This window comes from Rousettus aegyptiacus, unplaced genomic scaffold, assembly GCF_014176215.1.
Source record: "Rousettus aegyptiacus isolate mRouAeg1 unplaced genomic scaffold, mRouAeg1.p scaffold_m13_p_1, whole genome shotgun sequence".
NCBI classification, from domain to species: Eukaryota; Metazoa; Chordata; class Mammalia; order Chiroptera; family Pteropodidae; genus Rousettus; species Rousettus aegyptiacus.
In genome coordinates, this window is record NW_023416284.1 from 19,445,303 (window position 1) to 19,466,743 (window position 21,441).

General features: G+C 51.4%; 1 protein-coding gene across 4 annotated transcripts; it reads left to right on the forward strand.

Moving 5' to 3' along the window:
• Nucleotides 1-379: 379 nt before the first annotated feature.
• Nucleotides 380-17,589, forward strand: SERINC2 (serine incorporator 2). Of its 4 annotated transcripts, none has more exons than XM_036231163.1 (10): nucleotides 380-538; nucleotides 8,234-8,395; nucleotides 9,252-9,442; nucleotides 9,894-9,973; nucleotides 10,442-10,579; nucleotides 11,297-11,466; nucleotides 13,100-13,190; nucleotides 13,511-13,649; nucleotides 15,896-16,102; nucleotides 17,004-17,589. In XM_036231163.1, the coding sequence occupies exons 2-10, from the start codon at nucleotides 8,360-8,362 to the stop codon at nucleotides 17,137-17,139; spliced, it is 1,188 nt and encodes a 395-aa protein (XP_036087056.1). In that variant the 5' UTR covers nucleotides 380-538; nucleotides 8,234-8,359; the 3' UTR covers nucleotides 17,140-17,589. The 4 variants fall into 4 exon arrangements, with proteins under 4 accessions (XP_036087056.1, XP_016005872.2, XP_036087054.1 ...); XM_016150386.2 differs by lacking the exon at nucleotides 380-538 and adding an exon at nucleotides 1,044-1,133; XM_036231161.1 differs by lacking the exon at nucleotides 380-538 and adding an exon at nucleotides 4,873-5,643.
• Nucleotides 17,590-21,441: the final 3,852 nt, after the last annotated feature.

Here is a 21,441-nt window from a genome sequence, read left to right on the forward strand (position 1 = left end):
GTGTAGAGAAGGGAAAGTATAGTGAGTGTTTATGGAACAGTCTTGGCACAATTAATGGCTAAGCCTGGCGTCTTGTGAATCGCCAGAGGATGCAGACAGACCAGATCTTCAGCCCCAGATGTTTAGCCCTGGGAGCAGCTGTGAGGCATCTAGATTTTCTTCCCTAACATTTTTCTGTCTAGGGTTAAGTGAGGAGCATGAGGAGGATGAACCTTGAGTCATTATAGAACCCACTTCCGGCTCTCTCCCCTGCAGGACTGGACCGGCTGCCTTAATGTGACCCACACGCCCTTTCTCACATCCTTAGCTGGGGGCCAGGGTTTGGGCATCCAGGAGAGGGATGAGCCACTGAACAAGGTGGCTCTGGGGAGCATGTGGTCCAAGACAGGAGCCAGGAAAGTTTGAGAAACGGGTGGATGGAGGGGAGGACAGTTGAAAGAGTGCAATGCTGGGGTCTTATATGACACGGCGACGACAGGGAGCTCGGGGAGTTCACATTTGTCAGTGCATCTACTATGTGTTGTAACAGCCCTATGAGGTAAGTATCCTTACTTTACAGATAAGGAAACGGATTCAGGTGAAGTGATTTGTCTGTTTCTTTATCGGATCGTTCATCTTTTAACACTTATGTATTGGGCAGAGGCTCTGCGCCAAGCGTCCAGGAGCCAGGGGTGACCACCTCTTGGCTTCTGACGCCTGCCGAGGGACAGTGTTGTGAGATCACACTGTGGCCGCGTCGGGACTAGAACCCAGGTCTCAGTATTTCCAAATCCTCACATGGAACCAGGCAGGACCCAAGCCCCGGCTGGAGTCAGGTACGGTTAGTTGCGCGGCTCACGCAGCCTTGGGAATCCTCGCTCCACCCACTTCCGCCACGGGTCCCGCCCAGCGCACCTGCCCCAGGTGAGTCCCGGGAGGCACCCAGCGCCACCGGGAAGCAGCCAGCAGCGAGCGGCTTTGGCAGGTGGGGCGGGGCCGGGCGGGGCCAGCGGGCCCAGGGGCGGGGCCAGGCCGGGGCGCCCAGAGCCCGACCGGATCCCGCGGCCCGCACCGCTCTGCCGCGCCCCGCGCCGGGACCCGGCGCCGCTGCCGCCATGGGGGCCTGCCTGGGCGCCTGCTCGCTGCTCAGCTGCGTGAGTCCCCACTCCGGCGCCTGCTGCTCGCCGCCTACTCACTTTTGTCCTGTCTTCTTCCTCCAGTTTCTTCTTTTTCCTTCCTCCAAACTTGTCTTTCTGGACCCGCACCCTGTCTCCTCGCTCCTTGGTCCCCCTGTCACTCGGAACCCCCCACCTCCAGCCCGCGCCCTCTGGCGCCGGGGACAGCTGCTGTCCTGGGCTCAGGTTACTGTGGGGGAGGGGTTGGGCGCGCCAGGGCGGGGGAGGGGAGTGCACTCGGCGGGGGCCCCTCCCGGGAATTGGGGAGACTGAGGCCCAGAGCCCGGGTTGTGGGTGGGCGCTGCGGCCCCACCTCATCCAACTTGGAGCGGTGCTCGCGGTGCGCCTTTCTCTCGTCTCTGCCGGACGCTCTGACTCTTTGTGTGGCGGGCTTGGCCCTTGTCCCTCTCTGCCGTGGGCCCTTCTCTGCCCCTCTGTAGATCTGTCCGTCACTCTGTCTGTTCCTGTCCCTGTACCTCAGTCTGTCCATTTGTATTTGTCTGATATCTGTCTCTGTCCGTTTGCTTGTCTGCCTTTGTCCTTCCGTGGATTCTCCGTCATTGTCTGTTGCTACAGTTCGGTGTTTGCCCGTCTGTCCGCCCGTTCATTCTGTCTCTCTGCATTCTTGCCTCTGCCTCATTCAGTCTGGCTCAAGCTAACTCCTGGGCACTTCTCCAAGGAGCCCCAGACCCTTCCCCTCTAGGCCCCAGAGCCGAAATGGAGAGTAGGGAGGAAGCTCCTGTCTGCCTTTCTAAGATGCACTTCAGTGAGGTCCATGCGTGTTGCCACTACCTCGTGGACCCAACTCTGGGATGGAAGAATTAAGAAAGGTTGGGGGTGTGCGGGCTAAGGAGTACGCTGGTCTCCTGGGCTCAAGGACCTGGGCCGGGGCGCGGGAAGCCAGCCTCTGTTTTGGGGCTGCAGCCAGAATAGGGGAGGAGCTTCAGCCAGACCCCAGCTAGGAGGCCCCTTCTCCTTTCCCTTTTCCCCTCATTAAATCTGAGGTTCATTCAGGCAGCCTCCTCCCCCTCTGCCCCACACAAAGAGGAGCAGAGAGGAAGAGGGGGGTCTGGTGGTTGCCGAATCTCAGGACTTGCTTTTCTTTGTTCGTGTGTGTGTGTGTGTGTTAGGATGGGGGTGTAGGGATGGAAGCTGAGGGATCCAGATATTTACTTTATGGTTATTTTCTGAGAATGATATCTGTACAGAAAGGCTGTAGTGTGAGTCCCTGGACAGTCTCTTGTCCTCTCTGGGTCTCCATTTCCCCATCTGTGGGGTGTGTGCGTGTGTGTGTGTGTGTGTGTGCGCACGCAGGGGGAGGAATCAAGAGCTGGTTCCTGAGATCTCTCCCCAATGAAATCAGGTTTGGGCTGGGTCTCTGGCCAGGAAGCATTTGCTTCCTGGTTGGGGAGGGAAAACTTCAAGAATTGACCAGACTTTCATCTTTCTGGGCTGATCTGGGTGTGGGAGGTATTGAGGGGAGACCTGCCAATCCCCCATGCCTCTGTCTCCCCATCCGCCTCCCTCATAATGGTTTTGGGGAAATTAAAAAGTGCCCTATTCAATCACTGGCTTATAGTACGTGCTGGAAATTGGAGCTCCGGTTGTCTGCTTGGAAAGATGGGTGGAGAGTTTCCTCTGGAGCCAAGTACTAGTCTCTGAGTCATAGAATCCTACCAGGCTGAGACCAGAAAGCACCTGACAGGCCTGCCGAAACCCTTGGTTTACAGATGAGGAAACCGCAGCCCAGAGAGGTTAGCTGACTTGCCTAAGGTTGCACAGTGAAAGGATGGTGAATTGCGCAGTCAGAATTAAAATCTCATTTCTGGTCCAGGGTTCTTCCCAGACCTTCCCTCCCTTCCTCACATCCTGAGGGCCTGAGGGATAGGGCTGGCTCAGGGTAGAATTGATAATGTCACGTATTGAGTAATATTTACAAGGGACCTCCTTTCAGTGGCCTCCCTTTGGGGTTCTGACCTCTAACATTTACTGAACACCTACTGCATGCCAGGTGCTGTGCTGAGTCCCTCACCCATACCATTTCATTAGTTCCCCCCTCAGCCCTGTGACATAGTCATCCTATTTTATAGATAATGGTACCAACAATAGCCATCATTTACTGTGTCCTTACTATAGGCCCAGCACTCACTGCCCAGAGCTGTCCAGTGGAGGCACAGGCCCAGCACTGTAGTGAGCACTTTACGTATGTCCTTTCATTTAAGCCCCACAATGAGCCCAACGAACAGTTAACATTATTCTCATTTCACAGATGAGAAAACTGTGTCAGAGAAGGAAGATGATTTCCCCACAGACACACAGTATTAAGTGGTGCAGTGGATGCCAATGGACACCAATAACAACTTGTTTCAATGGAGATTTGACCCATAGGGGTGAAGTTCCTATAGGAGGTTTCCAGGCATCTTTAGGGGAGAACACGGGTTGGTAGGGAAGAGTTCTGTACCCCTCCAAGTGTGACACGTTTGGATCTGCCCATTGTGGCTCTCTCTGTCAGCATTAGCACTGGGCTGAAGGTGATTCCTGGGAGAAATAAGATGGACCCACAGGGAATGAGAATCACCAGGCAAGCAACATTATGAGCTGGATGATCAGCAGATATTCAAGGAGGGCCTTCTACATTTGAGGGAGAGTGAAAGGCCTTTGGGTCAGATTGGTTGGACTCAGATCCTGGCTTAGCTGTGTGACTGTGGGCAGTCCCTTCCCCTCACTCTTTGTCCGTGTAGTGGAGAGAACAGTGATACCTGCTGCATAGCACATTGTGAGGATTAAATGGGACTGAGAAGAGCAAATCAACATCTTTAGCATGAAGCTGGTGTGCAGCGGCCACTCTGTAAACACCCCAGAGTGGTAAATTGCTCTAGACCACATTCTAGAAAGTGGTGAAGCCAGTGGAACCTGGGGCTATCTGACTGTAGAGCCGGGGCTCTGAGCCACTTTACTGTCCTCCCCAGGAACCCATTTGATGGGTGAAGAAACTGTGTCCCACAGAGAAGAAAAGAGGCTTGTCTAAGATCATACTACAAGTTGGTAGCAGAGCCAAGACTATAGGCTCTCTGTTTTCAAGACTGCGTGGAGGATGTATGTGTGCTTGAGTCATTTGGGGCTGACCTCTTCTCTCCTTTGTTTTGTTTTTCGTAGTCTGGTTTAGCCACATGAGATGCTGTTCATGCAGTCTGCAAGGTGCCTCTCATCCTTGCTGGGACCGGTTTTTTGTTTGTTTGTTTAAGGGTGGCAAAATAGATACAACATAAAATTTACTATTTTAACTTCTTTTTAGCCTTCAAGGACCTCATAATTTATTTTAGTAAATATAAGATAGATAGGTAGGTAGGTAGATAGATAGATAGATAGATAGATAGATAGATAGATATAAAACAATACAACCCTAATGATATCGGTCTCAAAGAATAATATCGTCAGAAATATTATTGGCTAAGCACATAATGAGAATTCGGGAATCTGACTTTTCCTTGATGTCAGTTCTCTGGTTTATTGAAAACAACCCCTGACTCTCTCTCCCTGTTCCCAGAGATACTGCACTCTACTCCCTTGATCTGTCTTCCATTCTGTGGCCTTTCTGTGTTTCTTCCACACCAAACCACACACATCTCCAGAGCTGTCTAGCTTGCCTTGGGAGGTAGTGAGCTCCTTGTCATTGGTGGCCGGCTGCCTTCCTGTGATTCCTCATAGAGAGGAGCTGGATTGGTTGACTGCTAAGGAAACTTGCAACAAAGAGGCTCTGAGACCCAGGGCTTCCCGCATTCTGAGTTCTCTATTCCGAGAACCGGGCTGATTCTGTGATTCAGCCACCCTCAGCGTTGTTCCGGTGCTCTTCTATTGCTGCCTTTCCCCCGAGTGCATTTGGTGGGGGTTGTAATCTTAGTGCAGGAAGTTTTATAGTCCGCCTTTCACATTGCATCATAAGCATTAGTTCATATTGCTCTGTAAGCTAGTAACTTTCATCTTTCCTGCCTGTAGAACATCCATGGAATAAATGGGCGACCACTGCCCCTGGGCATTTAGGTCATTTGCCGTCTCTTGAGATTCAAATAAGCTCATAAAACCTAAGTTTGGGGCCTATTTTAGTTTCTTTTATTAATTGAAAATGTTTATTTCTAAATAGTAAAATCAATTGTATTGGGGTATAATTTAATTATCATTAGTTACATGTACACTTTTAAGTGTTACCTCCACGTCTGCTTTCTTCAGCAGAGAGCTCTCTCTTAGGGAGCACCATGATGTATCGCTGGGCGATTATTTTCATTTCCCCCCTATTATTTTCCTGGTGTGAACAGTGCCACGATGGACTTCTGAGTGTATGTGTGCACACCTGTCTGCCCTTTCTCCGACAGGCTGGTCCTTCTGAAGGATGCGGTTCTTGTAGGAGAGAGATCCCGAGAGGTGGAGGGACTGGGCCAGAATGTGTGAATGATCCTGAGGACGAGATGCTCTGGAAGCAGCTGGGGCCGGTGTATGTTTTTCTGTCCCTGACCGGGTATCTCTGGCTATGGGCCAGGCCCTTGGAAATTCTGAGGTTTCAAGTATCAGGAACATCCGGATTTTGATTTCTAAGAATCCAAATGAATTGAAAAGCCAGGTTCCCTGACTGCAGCGGGACTATTTTCTTGTGCCTCAAATTGAAACCGTAACGGGCCAGAGCTGGGCCCTGCCCTGGGCACTGAGCATATGGTTCCTGAGGTCAGCGTCTGTTGGCCTTCCTTGGTTTTCTCTGGCATCAGAGGCATTGTTTTCATCAATGGAGTGTTTTGAAATTAAACCAGGCTGCCATCAATGAATTAGCTGGCGCTTGGTGCACACAGACCTGAGCTGAATCCCAGCTCCCCAAGCTGATTTGCCGTGGCACCTTGGTCATGTCGCCTCTCTGAGTCTGTTTCCCCATTTGTAAATGGGAAGTTACAACACACTTACTTCATAGTGTCAGCGAGGCTTAATGTAGATAAGGTGCTTACTACAGTGCCTGGGACTGAGTGACTCTTCATCAAGGGAAGCTATCACTATTATTATTTGATTCTCAGCACTGCTGTCTACTTGCTGTGTAACTTCTGGCAAGTTTCTTAACCTCTCTAATCTCAGTTTCCTCATCTTTAAAATGGGACTAATAGCCTGCTCTGTCTGATAACCAGAATGCTCTGTATTATTTACAAACCACTTTTTTTGGCATTTGTGTATTTCCTCACCCCCAAAAGGCTGCCATGGATAGGAGTCAGGTCTTGGGGTGGGGCCTACAAGAAGCAACCACAAGTTGCTAGACAGGTGGACTCTTATGCTTCATTCTGCAAGCATTTCATTTAGCATCCATGTCCTTGGTTTTGTGAGTGAGAGAGAAGGAACATTTCTAGAGGCACTTCCAGTCTGGAAGAGAAGTGAGGGAGAGATGGGAAGGCAGCTACACCTCAAGCAGAATGTGCTGTGTGCCTTATGACCAATCCAGAGGGGTGCAGGGTCTCAGAAGAGCAAGGGACCCTTTCAGCCTGTTCTCCACAAAGCTGATCATGCAGGACGAGGCTGTTTTGGTCCCTCCTGGCTTCAAACCTCTGAGTGGATGCCCCTTGCTATTAGGACGAACAGCATGGTCCTGCACGTGGCTGTCAGGCCCTGCCAGCATGGCCAACCTCGCTGTTCACTGCTTGCTGCCTGACATGAAGCTTTGGCCACAAGGAGCTTTAAACCATTCATCTAATGCCCAGCTTCTGCCCACCCCAGAACTTCCTCTCTGTCTGGAACACTTTTCCCTCCATGGTCAGAAGAGTGCATCCTCATTCTTCAGTGCTCAGCTTCAATGTCGTTCCTTCAGGAAAGCGACGTGCCACCCCCGGTCTAAGCCAGGCCCCCGTCAGTCGCTCCCACGGCAGCACGCACTTTTTCTTCCTAGCATTTACCGTAATGATTTGTTGAGTGTCTTTCACTGCCCTTGGAAGCGCGACGAGGTGGGACCTGTGTCTTTCTTGCTCTCCAGACTCTTAAATACCTGCATGAGAAGTCGGGGCTGTTTCAGGAAAGATAAACAGTTTACCAGACATATCTGGGTGTGGGCCCAATTTCTCAAAGCCTGGGCTGTAGACCTGGCTCCCTGAGGGGTGAGGCTCATTTCAGGGCACCATCTATGGATGATGTGGCATCACTAACCCCTAAATGATTTCAGCAGGCCCCAGGGAGGGAAAGGACTGACACGAGCTTGGGCAGAGGAACCTGGACAGGGAAAGGGTTAGACCGCCACTGTTAACCATCCCCAGAGTGGGGAGTCTTAGCCATTCACAGTTCTTCATTCCGTTCATTCAATAGGCATTTATCATGTGCTCGCTGTTTCCTGAGGTCTCAACTCTGCCCAAACACTTGACGTTCACTCAGCAGATAGTCACTGAGCTCCTACTATGTGCCAGGCACAGTTCCAATATCTGGGAATACCACAGTGAGCAAAACAAACAAGAATTCCTGCCCCAGGGGAGCTTGCATACTAGAAATGGGAGGCAGACAAACATAAATATAAATTTTATCAGACGATAATAAATCCTATGGAGAAAATGAGCAGGGGAGAGGAAAGGGAGTCTGAGGAGGTTATAGTTTAAATCTTCTATTTCATTCTTACAACTGCTATGCGAGAAGTAGGTACCCTAATGATTCCTGTTTTATAGAAGAGGAAACTGAGAGCTTGAATTAATTATATAAGGTCATACAGCTAAACAGTGGTGGAGCTGGCCTTCTGAATTTTTTAAAAAACTATTCTGCTTCTCCCTAAGAAACTATGACCCAGCTCTCTCTTTCCAAAGCCATAGTAACACCTGAGACAAATCCAGGTTTGATCTGAGTACTGTTGTTTGCTGGCTGTGTGACCCTGTGTGACCCAGCCTCATCCAGGCTTGGTTTCCTCCTTCTCCCCTTTAGGCTTGAAAATTAAGTGTGATCACATTTGCCTGGTGTGGTATAGGCGGGCTGAGTGAGGATTTGGAGGCATTGAAGGGGCAGTGGTGAGTGCTGGGTGCTTGGGCATGGAAGGGGAGAGGAAGCAGAGAGTAAGGACGCCATCCCTGCCCTCCCCACAGGCATCCTGCCTCTGTGGCTCTGCCCCCTGCATCCTGTGTGGCTGCTGCCCCTCCACCCAAAACTCCACCATCAGCCGCCTCGTCTTCACCCTCTTCCTCTTCCTGGGGGTGCTGGTGTCCATCATCATGCTGAGTCCCGGAGTGGAGAGTCAGCTCTACAAGGTGAGTATCCCCGGGGTGTGAGTGTGGGGGTGGGGGTGGGGCAGAGGGAGCAGCCCGCAGGCTCTGGCCTCTGGTACTGGCTTAGCTGCTGGGGGTGAGGCTTGGCGTCCCATCCGATCAGGAAGAGGTGGGCAGGAGTGTTCCGAGTGTGTTTCTTCATGTAAGGAGGAGGGTTTGAGCCTCAAGTGGGGATTTTTGTTTCTCGTAAGCTATGGTCCCCTTGGAAAATCATATTAATCGTTATTGTCCCCAAGACACTGGCCCAGGCAAGCTCTCTGCTCTTTAATGCGAAAGCCCGGTTTAGGGGTCCTAACTCTCCCCTTCATCCCAGTGTTTCATAGCCTGGTACAGATCCGGTGGGACATTTAGGCCAGTGGTTGTGACATTTTAGTGTGTGTGAAGGTATGAATCCCCTGGGGAGTGTGCTGGAAATGCAGCCTCAGACCCCACCTCAGAGACTCTGGTTCCGTAGGAGAGGGGCCTAAGAATGTTTTCCCCATGAATCCCAGGGGACTCTGGTGTAGGTGGTGGATGGAGAGCACTTTGGGAAATCCTGCTTTAGACGGTGCCATGCATTCCTGAGGCTGTGGGCATGATGCTAGGGAAATAAACAGTTAGTAACAAGATGTAACTGGACCATCTGTCTCGAGGAGGGTGGAGGGGGCCCAGTCCTAATACTTCAGCCCCAGAGATGGATGGCAATGGAGGTGGAGGCAGGAGGCTCCAGCTCCTGTCCTGGCCCAGCCCCCACTGGTAAAGCCTCCGTCCTGGCAGGCCTTGGCAGAATCAGGCCCAGGCTTCCGGGTGGGGCGGGGCTGTTAAGTTGCTCTCTCTCTCTCTCTCTCTCTCCCCACAGCTGCCCTGGGTGTGTGCGGATGTGCCTGGCACCCCCGTGGTCCTGCAGAGCCACATCGACTGTGGCTCTCTGCTCGGCCACCGTGCTGTCTACCGCATGTGCTTTGCTACGGCAGCCTTTTTCTTCCTCTTCACCCTGCTCATGGTCTGTGTGCGTAGCAGCCAGGACCCCAGGGCTGCAATCCAGAATGGGTGAGGGAGGGGCCCCGCCTGCAACCTGGATCCTCCTGCAGGGCTTTCCCCCTCCCTCCCCTGCCTGTCTCCCAACATCTCCAGACCCTACCCTGGCAAGCCAGGAAGGCACAGCACAGAGGTCAGCTTGTTTCGTTGTTCCCATTTCTCAGATGAGGAAATAAAGCTCAGAAAGAGCAGCAACATGTCTAAGGCCGCACAGTTCTTTAGTGACACAGCTGGGGCTAGAACACAGGTGACCACCCTTACCCCTATTTGGCCCTTTCCTCTGCCCTTTGGGGCTTTTTCTAGGGCCAGGACAGACTTCCCGTGTCCATCGACCCATCGGAAAGTCCCTCTTCACCTCTCCCAATAGCTGATCTTTGGGGGGCGGGATTCTGGGCATCTGGCCTGTTCCTCTACCCCCGACTCAGCATTCCTGTCTATCTTACCGCCCCCACCCCCAACATAGGTTTTGGTTCTTTAAGTTCCTGGTCTTTGTGGGCATCACCGTGGGCGCCTTCTACATCCCGGACGGCTCCTTCGCCAACAGTAGGCAGTCTTGGTGGGGAGGGAGGGAGCTACCAGGAGGGGGTAGGGTCTCCAGAGGGAGGAGCACTGGGGAGGGCTGCTCTTTGCTCTGGCCCACAGACTCCAGGTTACTGGCTGAGTCCTTGTTCCCACCTTGGGGACAGCACTCTGGTGCTAGGCTGTATTGCCATATGGCACCTAGGGAGGGGGCATGGGGAAGGTGCCTCGCCCTCAACCCATTCCCTGCCACAGAGTCTCTGTGCATGCTAGGGGCTCCCTGAGTGCAGGGACTTTGCTTCTTCTCAGTGTCCCCCATACAAAGAATGGCGCAAATGACTGTTGAATGAATGAATGTGTGTGTACGAAGGAGTCCACAGGAGTGTGCTGGCCCTAGGAATCCAGGGGAGCCTGGGAGGGTCATGGGCCCTGGAGCTCAGGCTGCTGCCCTGTGGCCAGACTTGCCTGCCTCACTCTCCTCTCCCCACCCAGTCTGGTTCTACTTTGGCGTCGTGGGCTCCTTCCTCTTCATCCTCATCCAGCTGGTGCTGCTCATCGACTTTGCACACTCCTGGAACCAGCGTTGGCTGGGAAAGGCGGAGGAGTGCGACTCCCGTGCCTGGTACGCAGGTCAGTGCCGGGGCCGGGGCTACCTGAAGAAAGGACGGGTCCCTGAAGCCAGATGAAAGCCTGGAGGGCGTCTCAAGCAGCCCCCTGCCTTAGTGTAGGAACTGAACCGTCCAAGGCCGATGGAGGGAAGGGGGTGCGTGTTGGCAGGGACGTCTGACTCCAGGGAATCAGAGGGGAGCAGAACTGGAGAGGCCTGGGAGGGGTCTAGTTCAGCGCGGCCTGCAGAATGGACCACAGATAACCAACCCAGACCAAACTTCAAGTGATACTTAGTCATCGAAACCCCAGCGGCAGAGGGAATTTCTAGTCAATTTTTCCTCTGTTCTTCTGACGCAATCAGAAGAAAGGCTCACTGAGGTGTTGGTTTGGATTTCACACCTCTCTAAATTCACTGGTCTCTCCAACAGAGAGAGCAGAGTGCCAGCAAATCATACATCTATCTAGTTCACTTTTCAAATAACTTTCATCGTATTCATTGTATTTCTTTTTATGGTTCCCTTCTTTATGACAAGTGAACCATTTTAGTTCAGGATCGGGCAAAAACTCACAAAGGTGTTGGTGAATGATGGAAGTTTAGGAGACACTGATGTCATTCCCTGGATGAGGAAGCTGAGGCCCAAGACAGAGAGGACTGTCCCACGAGCGCCCTTGCGGGAGTGGGGGGACCTCCTGATCTCTGCGCCTCCTGACACCCCTGCTCACTGCCCTCCTACCCAGGCCTCTTCTTCTTCACCCTCCTTTTCTACTCACTGTCCATCGCGGCCGTGACCCTGCTCTTCATCTACTACACCCAGCCCAGTGCCTGCTATGAGGGCAAGGCCTTCATTGGCCTCAACCTCACTCTCTGTGTCTGCGTCTCCATCATCGCTGTCCTGCCCAAGATCCAGGTGAGCCTGCCAGTCTCTGCCTGGCCTGAAACCGGGCCCCTTGGAGTGTGGAACGTCTTGGTGGGAATCCTGGTGTCCTGGGCAGAGCTGTCAGTCACAGAGGCTTGGGCTAAGAGTGTGGGGGCTCCCAAGGCAGCCTCCCTGGGTTAGAGTCTTCGCTCTCATATCTACGTGCTAGGTGTCTTTGAGAAAGTGCCTTAACCTCTCTGTGCCCCTCTCGTCTCAAATGTAAAATGGGGTTAATAATACTTACTATTTGGAGTTATTCTAAGGACAGATCATATCGTGAACACTTAGAATAGTGCCTGGCATAGAGGTAACCGTCCGGACATTGGCTGTTGTTATTATTATTGTTGTTGTCATTGTTGTTTTTATGTAAATCGGGAGAACATTAGGGAGGGTCACTGGCAATTATTTGACACCTTGGGAAGTTTTGTTGGAAGGTATAATTCCACAGTTTCCAATCCAGGGCCATCTGGGATAATGCACAGGGACTCCCAGGTAACTGTTCTTTGGAGAGAAAGCCTTCTGAGTCCAGTGGTACTTCCAGTTTGGGGTCTCAGCCCACCAGGGGTTCAAAGATAGCTTAGGTAGTCTTTGGGGGCGGTTTTAGCAAAAAGTTTGGAATCTCCCTTCTAGTCAGAGCCTCTATTTCCCATTGAGAAAATTGAAACCCAGAGGGGATGATGCCTCTGTCCCAGGTCACAGAGCAAATACTCTTGAGTACCAGGCACTCTTCCAGATGCTGAGGAAGAGGAAGAAGCTGTGAGGAAGAGGAGGAAGAAGAAGAATAACAGCTAACAGTTAATGGCATCCGTGATGTCATTTAGTTCTTTAACCATCATCATCTCCACTTTACAGATGAGGAAACAAAGGCTTAGAAGAGTGAAGGGACTTGCCTAAGGTCACACAGCGAGTAAAGGGTAGAGCTGGGATTTGAACCCAGGCAGACTGGCTCCAGAGCTTGTGCTGTTAGTTACAGAGTTTAGATTCATCTTTTTAAACATGTGTGTGATGAAGGGTGAGGAAGAATAACCAAAAAGAGACTAGGCCAAGTAAGGTGATTTTGGATGAGAGTTGTATGGGAAATAAAGGAGGGTGAGGGTTAAAAGGTGGGTCGGGCCAGGGTTGCTATAGTTGGGGTTTGGGGGGCCTTGTTGGGGGTTCTATTTGAGCTGAGGCCTGAATGCTGAAGAGGAGCTGCCTGTGCAGAGATATGGTGATAAACATGCTAGGGAGAGGGCACCGTGAATCCAAAGGCCCTGTTCCAAGGACAGTGAGGTGGCCACAGTGGCCGGGGAGTAGTCAGCAGGGAGGGGCATGGAGGGGGTGGTCAGGTACAAATGAAGGTGGGACAAACCAAGAAGGGCTTTAATTCAGAGTGTGAAGAGATGCCACCCTTTAAGTGTTCTCAGAGGCGTATTCTGTTAGGAGAAAGAATTAGGACTTTACCTTCGGGTGGGTGAGGCTGGCGGTAGGTGGCCTGGGTGGTATGTTTTCCCAAAGGGTGTGGGATGGAGGGCCCTAGGGCGGTGGGGTTTCTGAGGTCCCCTGGTTGGGTGCGAATGGGCTGAGGGAGGGTGGGGTGTCCCCAGGTCTGGCAGGGGTCATACTGACGGACTGCTCCTGCCAGGAAGCCCAGCCCAACTCCGGTCTGCTGCAGGCCTCGGCCGTCACGCTCTACACCATGTTTGTCACATGGTCGGCCCTGTCCAATGTCCCCGGTAAGTAAAGCCCTGCGTTCTAGGAGGCCTGGACTGTTCTTTGGCTGCCAACAGCCCTCTGTGGGGCTAGGAACCCTCACAGGTGACAGTGACATCCAAGCCCCAGCCCATTCTGACACCCAGTCCTTCCGGGAAGTGGGAAGACCCCATCTGTTCCTGGAGCCGTCTGTGTCATTTCGTCTGCTAAGCGCTGTCTGTCACTGGGACTTGGGTGGTGGGTTGTGTGTCTGTCTGTCCATTTGGGTTGGCTCTCTGGCCATGCTCATGGCTACTCAGACCTGGCCTGCATGGGCTGAGGGTGACCACGCTCCTATCCCTAGACCAGAAATGCAACCCCCACCTGACCTCCATTGGCAATGGGACAGTCCAGATAGGCGCCGAGGGCTATGCAACCCAGTGGTGGGATGCGCCAAGCATCGTGGGCCTCATCATCTTTATCCTGTGCACATTTTTCATCAGGTATGGTGGGGGTTTGGTTTCTGGGGAGGGATCATGATTGGGAACCCAGAACCGGAAGTGAGGAGAGGCTGTGGGAGCTGAGGAACAAGGCTGGAAGCAGCATGTGCAACTCTTGCATTATGATGGCAGAGAAACTGAGTCCCTTAGAGGGCACAGTGTGACTGGGTGGCCAAGGCAGAACTCGACCCTGCCTCTGGGTCGAGGGCCCTTTCCTGCATCCTGGGAAGCCATGTGCCCAGCTCATTTGGGGGCAGGCAACTGGGGGTCAGGGAAGGAGCCTGCACTGGGACCAGTGGGTCCAGGCTCTGCCACTTACTTGCTGGGTGGCCTTGGGATAAGTGGCTTTACCTTTTTGAGCTTCACTTTCCTCCTTAGTAACCTCCAATGCCCAGTGTAGCTATGACCCCACAGTCTCACCTGAGAGGGAGCAGCTCTTCCTTAAGATCACATGACAATTTTTTTTTAAAGGGGCATGTTAGCAAGTACTTATCAGTTTGGGTTCTGGAGCCAGACTGCCTGCATCTGAACCCGGCGCTGCCACTTACTAGCAGTGTGATCTTGGGCAAGTCACTTAACTGTTCTGTGCCTCAGTTTCCTTATCTATAAAATAGGGGTAAAAATAGTACCTACCTCATTGGATTGTTGAAGGCTTATCGATGAGTTAATTTCTATAAAGCACTTAGAAGAGAACTTGGCAAATAGTAGGCACCAAACAAGTGTTTGCTGTTATTGCAAATTACTATGAACATTTGCACAGCTGAGTGGCTGTGAGTGGCTGTTTTATAAGCATCAGTAGATGACAATCTTGAGTATAATTTTGTTTACACTAAATCCGGCAGACTCATTATTGCCTCCCGGTGGCCCTGCATTTCTCCAGGCGCAGTTTTCTTTGTCTGCCCTTCTCCCCCAAGAGTACCACACCTGCCGCCAGGCCCCAGGGCTAGAACATTCTGAGGCTGTTTCGCATTTTGTTCTGCTTTGGCCTTTTTCAAAATATTTTCTCAAAAGTCAAGTCTGGGCAGTTCACAACATCTCTCTTTGTCACCTCATTTGACTCTTTTTCCAATCTGGAAAGGCCCACATCACATCTCCATTTTACAGATGAGGAAACTGAGACTCAGTGAGGAGCAGCCACTTCTCTGAGGCCAGGAGCACACAGTGGCCATGGAGCTTGAGCACACTTTCCCTGACCCTAGCTCTCTCTCCCTCCTCATTTCACCCAGGCACAAAGCTGTGCTTCCCGATGCTTCTCAGACTCACACCTCCCTGGCCTGAAGTCACCTCTGAGAGCTCGTGGATTCTTAGCACAGCTCTTAGGACACAGGAAGCAAAGAAATATAAGCAGCCAGGAGGGCAGGGACCATTGATGATGGCTTTCAGCCCAGCTAGATTGCCCAGACGTGGGCTCATGTGCACTAGGTATCACAAGTTTTGGTGATTGGTGCCAGCCGCTGCTCAGCAATGGGCAACCTCAGTTTGATGGAGCAGGGCTGGAATCCAGGTCTCCTGACTCCTTTTTTTTTTTTTTTCAAAAGATAAGTTGGATTTTCAAAATTGTATATATGTCTCAAATTATTAAATACTGTTAAAAACATCAAGATCTCATTATAGAGAAGCAATGACCAAAAAAAAATCAGTGCTATTATTCTTTAAATTATAAACATGAATAAAGGAATGGTAATTGATAAAACTACTTACCTAAAACTAATAAAAGGAAAATAAACTTAATAGCAAATGACTATTATTAATTATTTACATTATTGATGAACGTAGTACTGATATGGGCCTTTGCAGTACTAGGTACTCTATACACGTTAATGGAAATGACAAATGAACAACCAGAGGAATAGTGACCATTTATTTAGTTTATACTCTGTGCTAGGCACAGTGCTAGGGGCTCTACATCATCATTCCATTTAGTCCTTCTAGCAACCCTGTAAGGGAGGTACTATTGTCCCTGATTATGTTGACAAGAAATCGGAGGCTCGGAGATGTTAAGTGTCTGGCCCACATTCACACAGGGAGTAGGGGTAGAGTCAAGTGTCAAAGCAGTTTGTGAACTCCTGGGCCTAGGACCTAACCAACAGGTCCCTGGCCCTCAAGGCTCTGGGACCATCGTGCCTGTTGTCGTTATGACCAATTTGTTGTTATGACCAATGCCATGGCTCATGAGGCCCCCTGGCACTGCCTTCCTGCCCACCCCTGGAGGTGACAACCCTGACCGCCACCTCCTCCCTCCCCCGCAGTCTGCGCTCCTCCAACCACCAGCAGGTGAACAGCCTGCTGCGGACGGAGGAGAGCCCGCCCATATTGGAGGCCACACAGCAGCAGCAGGTGAAGGGCCGGGCCTTTGACAATGAGCAGGATGGCGTTACCTACAGCTACTCCTTCTTCCACTTCTGCCTGGTGCTCGCCTCCCTGCATATCATGATGACACTCACCAACTGGTACAGGTGCGTGCAGCCTGGTGGGGCACGGATAGAGCCCACAGTGCCTGGGGTGTGTGCGCCACGCAGCTCCTCTCCTCTGGCCCCTCATTGGGCTTTTCCTGAGTGTGCTCAAGAATTGGGTATCAAGGTGTCAATCTAAGACCCTCCATGGAGCCTGCTCCATCTGTGCTGCGGTTTCTCTGCCGGTGCCTGAGTCTGATCCAAGCATCTGGTGTCTTTATTAAGTGCCTGAAAAGTGGGGGCCGCAGGAGGTAGGGCTGGGCCTGTGCAGGACAGACTGGGTTTACAGATCAGGTGTGATTTGGATTAGGGGGTTGGGTCTGGGATTCATGTTTGGAGGGTTAGGATTAGGGCGTGGAGGTCAGAATCAAAGTCACAGGGTCAAGCAGAAGAGTCATGAAGTCAAGAGTTGGGACTGGGGCCGTATAAACTCATAAATTTGGTCATTTGGTTAAAATTGGGGTTAGGCCATAAAGCCAGGATAAAAGTTTCCAGGTCGAGGAGCTAAGACCAGAGTACCGAGGCCAGGGGCCAGTCCTGGGATCACAGGGTCAAGAGATATCAAAACTGTGATTATGAGATCAGAGGTCAGAGGGTTAGGATTAAGGTTAGCAGTGAGGACTAAGGGTCTGGAATTTCAGGGTTCCAAAGTCAGGGACTATAAGTCAGGTCACAATATTTCGGTCTAGGACTGAAGTTAAGGTTGTAAATGAGGTCAAGGTGAGGTCTGTGGTCCAAGTCTAGGGTCTTAAGGCCAAGTGTCAAAAATACAAAAGATGGAGACTAGTGTTACAGAGTAAGAGGCAAAGGTGAAGTCAGAGGTCACAACTGGGTCATAAGGTCAGGCCCAGGACTGAGGTCACAAGACTGGGGGACAGGCTGACTGGGTGATGGTGTCTTCCAGACCCAACGAGACCCAGAAGATGATCAGCACCTGGACCGCCGTGTGGGTGAAGATCTGTGCCAGCTGGGCGGGGCTGCTCCTCTACCTGTGGACCCTGGTAGCCCCCCTCCTCCTGCCCAACCGCGACTTCAACTGAGGCAGCGCCCTGCAGCCTGTCCCCCTGGTGCCTCGGGGCTCAGAGGTGGTCAGCCGGGCTGAGTCCCTGCCCTGCCTTCGGCACTTGCCCCTGAGCTGGGCGCCTTATTCTTAGTGCCTTCACAGATGAGGAGCATCGGGCCCAGGCCTGAGCCCCTCCCTTCACTGCCCTGGACCACGGGGCTTCCTCTCCATTCTCCTTATCCCTGGCCACCCGTACTCACCTGCTTGGGGAAAGACGGCCTCTTGTTCCCAGACTCCTCAGGAGAGGGTCCTGAAGGAGAGAAATACTCAATGCTGCTCAGAGAACAAGAACACTCACCATGACGGGGTGCCCAGCACTGAGGCACTGTATTCCTGACCACGTGCCCTGGGCGCCCTGTCCCCTCCCTGGACTTTGTGCCTTACAGAATCTCTAAGACTTTGCCGAATAAAGAACCAGAGCATGTGCCTCCCGTGTTCTCTGTCCCCTCACCCTCAGTGCAGCCCCCATCCCATCTGGGGTCAGCGTGAGGGTCGGGAACAGAGTGTCAGGGCTGAGGGGCCAGACCAGGAGGGGCCTCCAAGGCCAGACAGAGGGGCCTCGGCTCTGACCTCTGGAGGTGGGCGTGAATGACAGGTGGCAGGAGGTGGGGAGAAAAATGGTAACAGGAGCCAATGGTTCTTGAATGGTTCTTGTGTACCCAGCCTGGCGCAAGGAGCTTCATCCTTGTGGCAAGCTCCTTAGTCCAGTTGAAAATCTGCGCATAACTTAAGTCAGCCCTCTACATATGCAGATTCCCAACCACGGATTGAAAACATACACAGAGAAGGAAACTTCTAAGAGAAAAGAAAGATGAAGCCCCTGACCCCCCAGTCTTCCCTGACCCCTAGTTTAAGTAAGCAGCCCCATTTCTCTTAGCACACTGTTCCCCTGCATAGCCTCTCTTACTGTGTGTGATTACTGTATCCATTTCTGTGATTTTCACTGGATTGTCTGAATCCCCCTAAGGTCAATGAGGGTGAGAACCTACCCTTATTCTTTATAGGTGCCTAAAACAAAGCCTGATAAAGAGAAGGTTTTCCGTCAGGTTAGTTGAGTGACTGACTAACCATCTGAATGAATATTGGTCGATTCTGGAGCAGCCACAGCAAAACCCAGAGAGTGGAGAGTTTATAGCAGAGTAGGAGGGAGAGGAGCCCGGGGCTTGGGTCAAAAGGCCTGAGTTTCTATGCTGAATATGCAGGGTCAGAGAAGAATTCCGAGGAACGGATTCGAAGCTGAGACCTGCCCAACAGGTGAGAGCCAGGAGGGACGAAGAGCATGGGGAAAGTGGCCGCGGCAGGGAGCTGCACGGCACTGAGAGGACAGGAGCTTCCAGGAGCTGAGGCATTGGGACATCATGGCGAGGGATAAAGTGGCAGAGGTGGAAAGCCCTAGGCTGGGGGGTTTAGTGGCTGCAGGCCAGAGACCCAAAGCCCTGTCTGGTATGGCCCCCACTGCATTTAAAACAATAGGAACCTCAACAGAGATTGTGGTGTCTTGCTACGGAGCGCATTCTCCACCCGCCCCAGTTCCCACTGCTCCTCTTCAGTGCCCACCCACTGCTTCCTCATTTAAGTGACTCGCCATGAAGACATCTGAGTTTGCAGTCCTGTCGCAGGGTCAGGTAGGATGTGGTCAGGGCACTAGGGAGGTCTGAGACCTGCCCACCTTCCTGTGAAAAGCCCGAGAGGCTGTGGGCTTCGTCCGCCCAGCCTTTCTCTGTTCTGTTTCCCAAGGGGTCCCCGGCTGGTTGTGATCTTCTGGCTTGTGAGGGTGGAAGAGCCCTTGGGAGGGGCAGTACCCTGTGCTAGTCAGATTCTGAGTCTGGAGTCTTGCAGGCCTAGTTTCTACCGTGGCCTCTCCACTTACCTCACCTCTCTGTGCGCCTTGGCTTCCTCACTTGTGAAGGGATGATAAGAGTCCTTACCCCACAGGGTTTGGGTTAGGTTTTGTTTAACTTTGAACTGTTCTGGACAACCCACTCACACACTCATTTGTGCAACGTGCCAGGGTGCAAGAATTTAGCCAACTATATAGTTTACAAGGAATGCAGTCCATCCATAAGACCAACCTCACTTCTGACACTAACTGTGAGCGCAGGGGTTTCCAAAACCACCCTTACATTTGATCTCTGACTAGAAGAACTCACGGAACTCACTGAAAGCTATTATACTCAGGGTTACGGTTTATTACAGAGAAAGGACAAAGATTAAAATCGGCCAAGGGAAGATCTGCATACAGTGGAGACGGAAGCATCAGATGCTGAGCTTCCATTGTCCTCTCTCGGGGAAGTCAGGAGCATTCCTTTCCCTGCAGCCATCAGCAGCAACGTGCTTGGAGCACCACCAACCAGAGCAGTTCATCTGAGTCTCAGTGTTCAGAATTTTCATTTGGCTTCCATTACGTAGGCATAATTGATTGCTCGATTGCTCTCAGTCTCCAGGTCAACTGATACCATGTGACCCAAAGCCCACACCCTAAATCATGTGGTTGGTCTTTTGGTGGGGCCAGCCTCCACTCTAAATCACATTATTACTATCTGGCTAGTCCAAGACCCCCAGGCAAACAAAGATTACTTGCCAGGAGCTGGGGGCAACGATCAGACCTCTTTATGGCAAGATCAAATTCTATTTTTTCCAGCTTTATTGAGATATAACGGACACATAATATTGTGTAAGTTTCAGGTTTATAATGTGTTGATTTGATACATTTATAAATTGCAAAACTATTACTACCTTAGTTTAGCTCCCACTTCCAGCCCATCACATAATTACCTTCCCTCCCCCTCCCGGTGGTGAGAACATTTAAGTCTACTCTCTTAGCAGCATATTTGATACAGTATTATTAGCTATAATTGCCATGCTGTACATTAGGTTTTCAAACTTGTTAATCTTATAACAGGATGTTTGTACCCTTTGACCAATATCTCCCACATCCAGCCCCCCAATAACTTAAATTCTTTGCTATATACAAGGTCAGCCTGGAAAAGACATGTGACATCTGTATGTTGGAAGATCCCAGAGGGGCTGCCTTGCCTCTGCCCACATTTATACCCTGAGCAGTCTGGGGCTGGTGGGTTGAGGACTTAGGGTAAACAAAACTAACACTTATTGAGGATTTTTTAATTGCCACCACTGGCTCAACTTTTTTCTATGCATTATCTCATTTAACCCTCTCGCATTTTCCATGAGGAAGAATGGCCTCATTTCATGTATGAGAACGCCAAGGCAAGGAGAGGTTGATAACTCACCCAAGGTACACAGCTGGTAAAGGGCTGAGCCTCGGATTTGGACACAAGTCTGGGTGACACCTAAGGCCACAATCTCTGCTATTCTGCCTCTTATATTCTAAAAGCATGAGTTTGGATTCAAATATAATGGGTTCGAATTCTGGACTCAACCACTTATGGGCTGTGTGACCTTGGCCAGGTCAGGGATTGTCTCTGAGTCTTAATTTCCTTATTGACAACAGTTAGGAGGTCCCCTCAGTGCTCGCTCCCTCCTGTTGGCCTCTTGACATTGTGTAGATTATTTTCCTGACCCCCTCCCCGCCCCAGACCAGAGATTGCTGGCAGGAAGGAATCATGACCTGTGTGCTCATCTACCTCCCACTTGCCACACTGCCTGGCACAGAGCAGGTGTCTGTAAATGTTTGCCATTATTGGAGTACATGGGAGCAAGCCCCTGAAAGAGCAGAGACAAATCCTGCTAAGCAAGCAAGGGCTGTGCTGCTGGGAGTCCTCAGGGCTGGGTGCCCAGTGTGGGAGGATCCCTCACGTAAAACCCTCCCTGAGAACCTGGTCACATATCAGGTGAAAAAGATGGACCTTACCCCCAGGAGACCTGATTGAGTTTAGGCCAATGCCACGACTTGCAGTGTGACTTCAGGTGAAGTCATAATTTCTCTAGCCTGGCTTTTCCTATTAGTAAAATAAGGGAGTAGGAGGACTAGATTGTCAGACAGTTAAAATCTGTTTTCCCATCTTGGCTGAATGGCCCTCTGAGCTTTGTCCTAGGTCCTCACAGAGGAAGTATCTGTGATGGTCTTTTTGATAATGCCTCCTTCTCTCTGGTCTTGATGGCCCCTTAGTCTTCCAATTGCCCCTCTCATCACACATGTGCACACACAACATGCACACACGCATGCACATGCGACCCATGAGTACAATGCACAGACATGCAAATATGTACACAACACATGCATATCCATGGATGCACATGCATGTACGAGAGCACACACATATATGCACATGGTGATGTATACCATGGTGGACTGCCT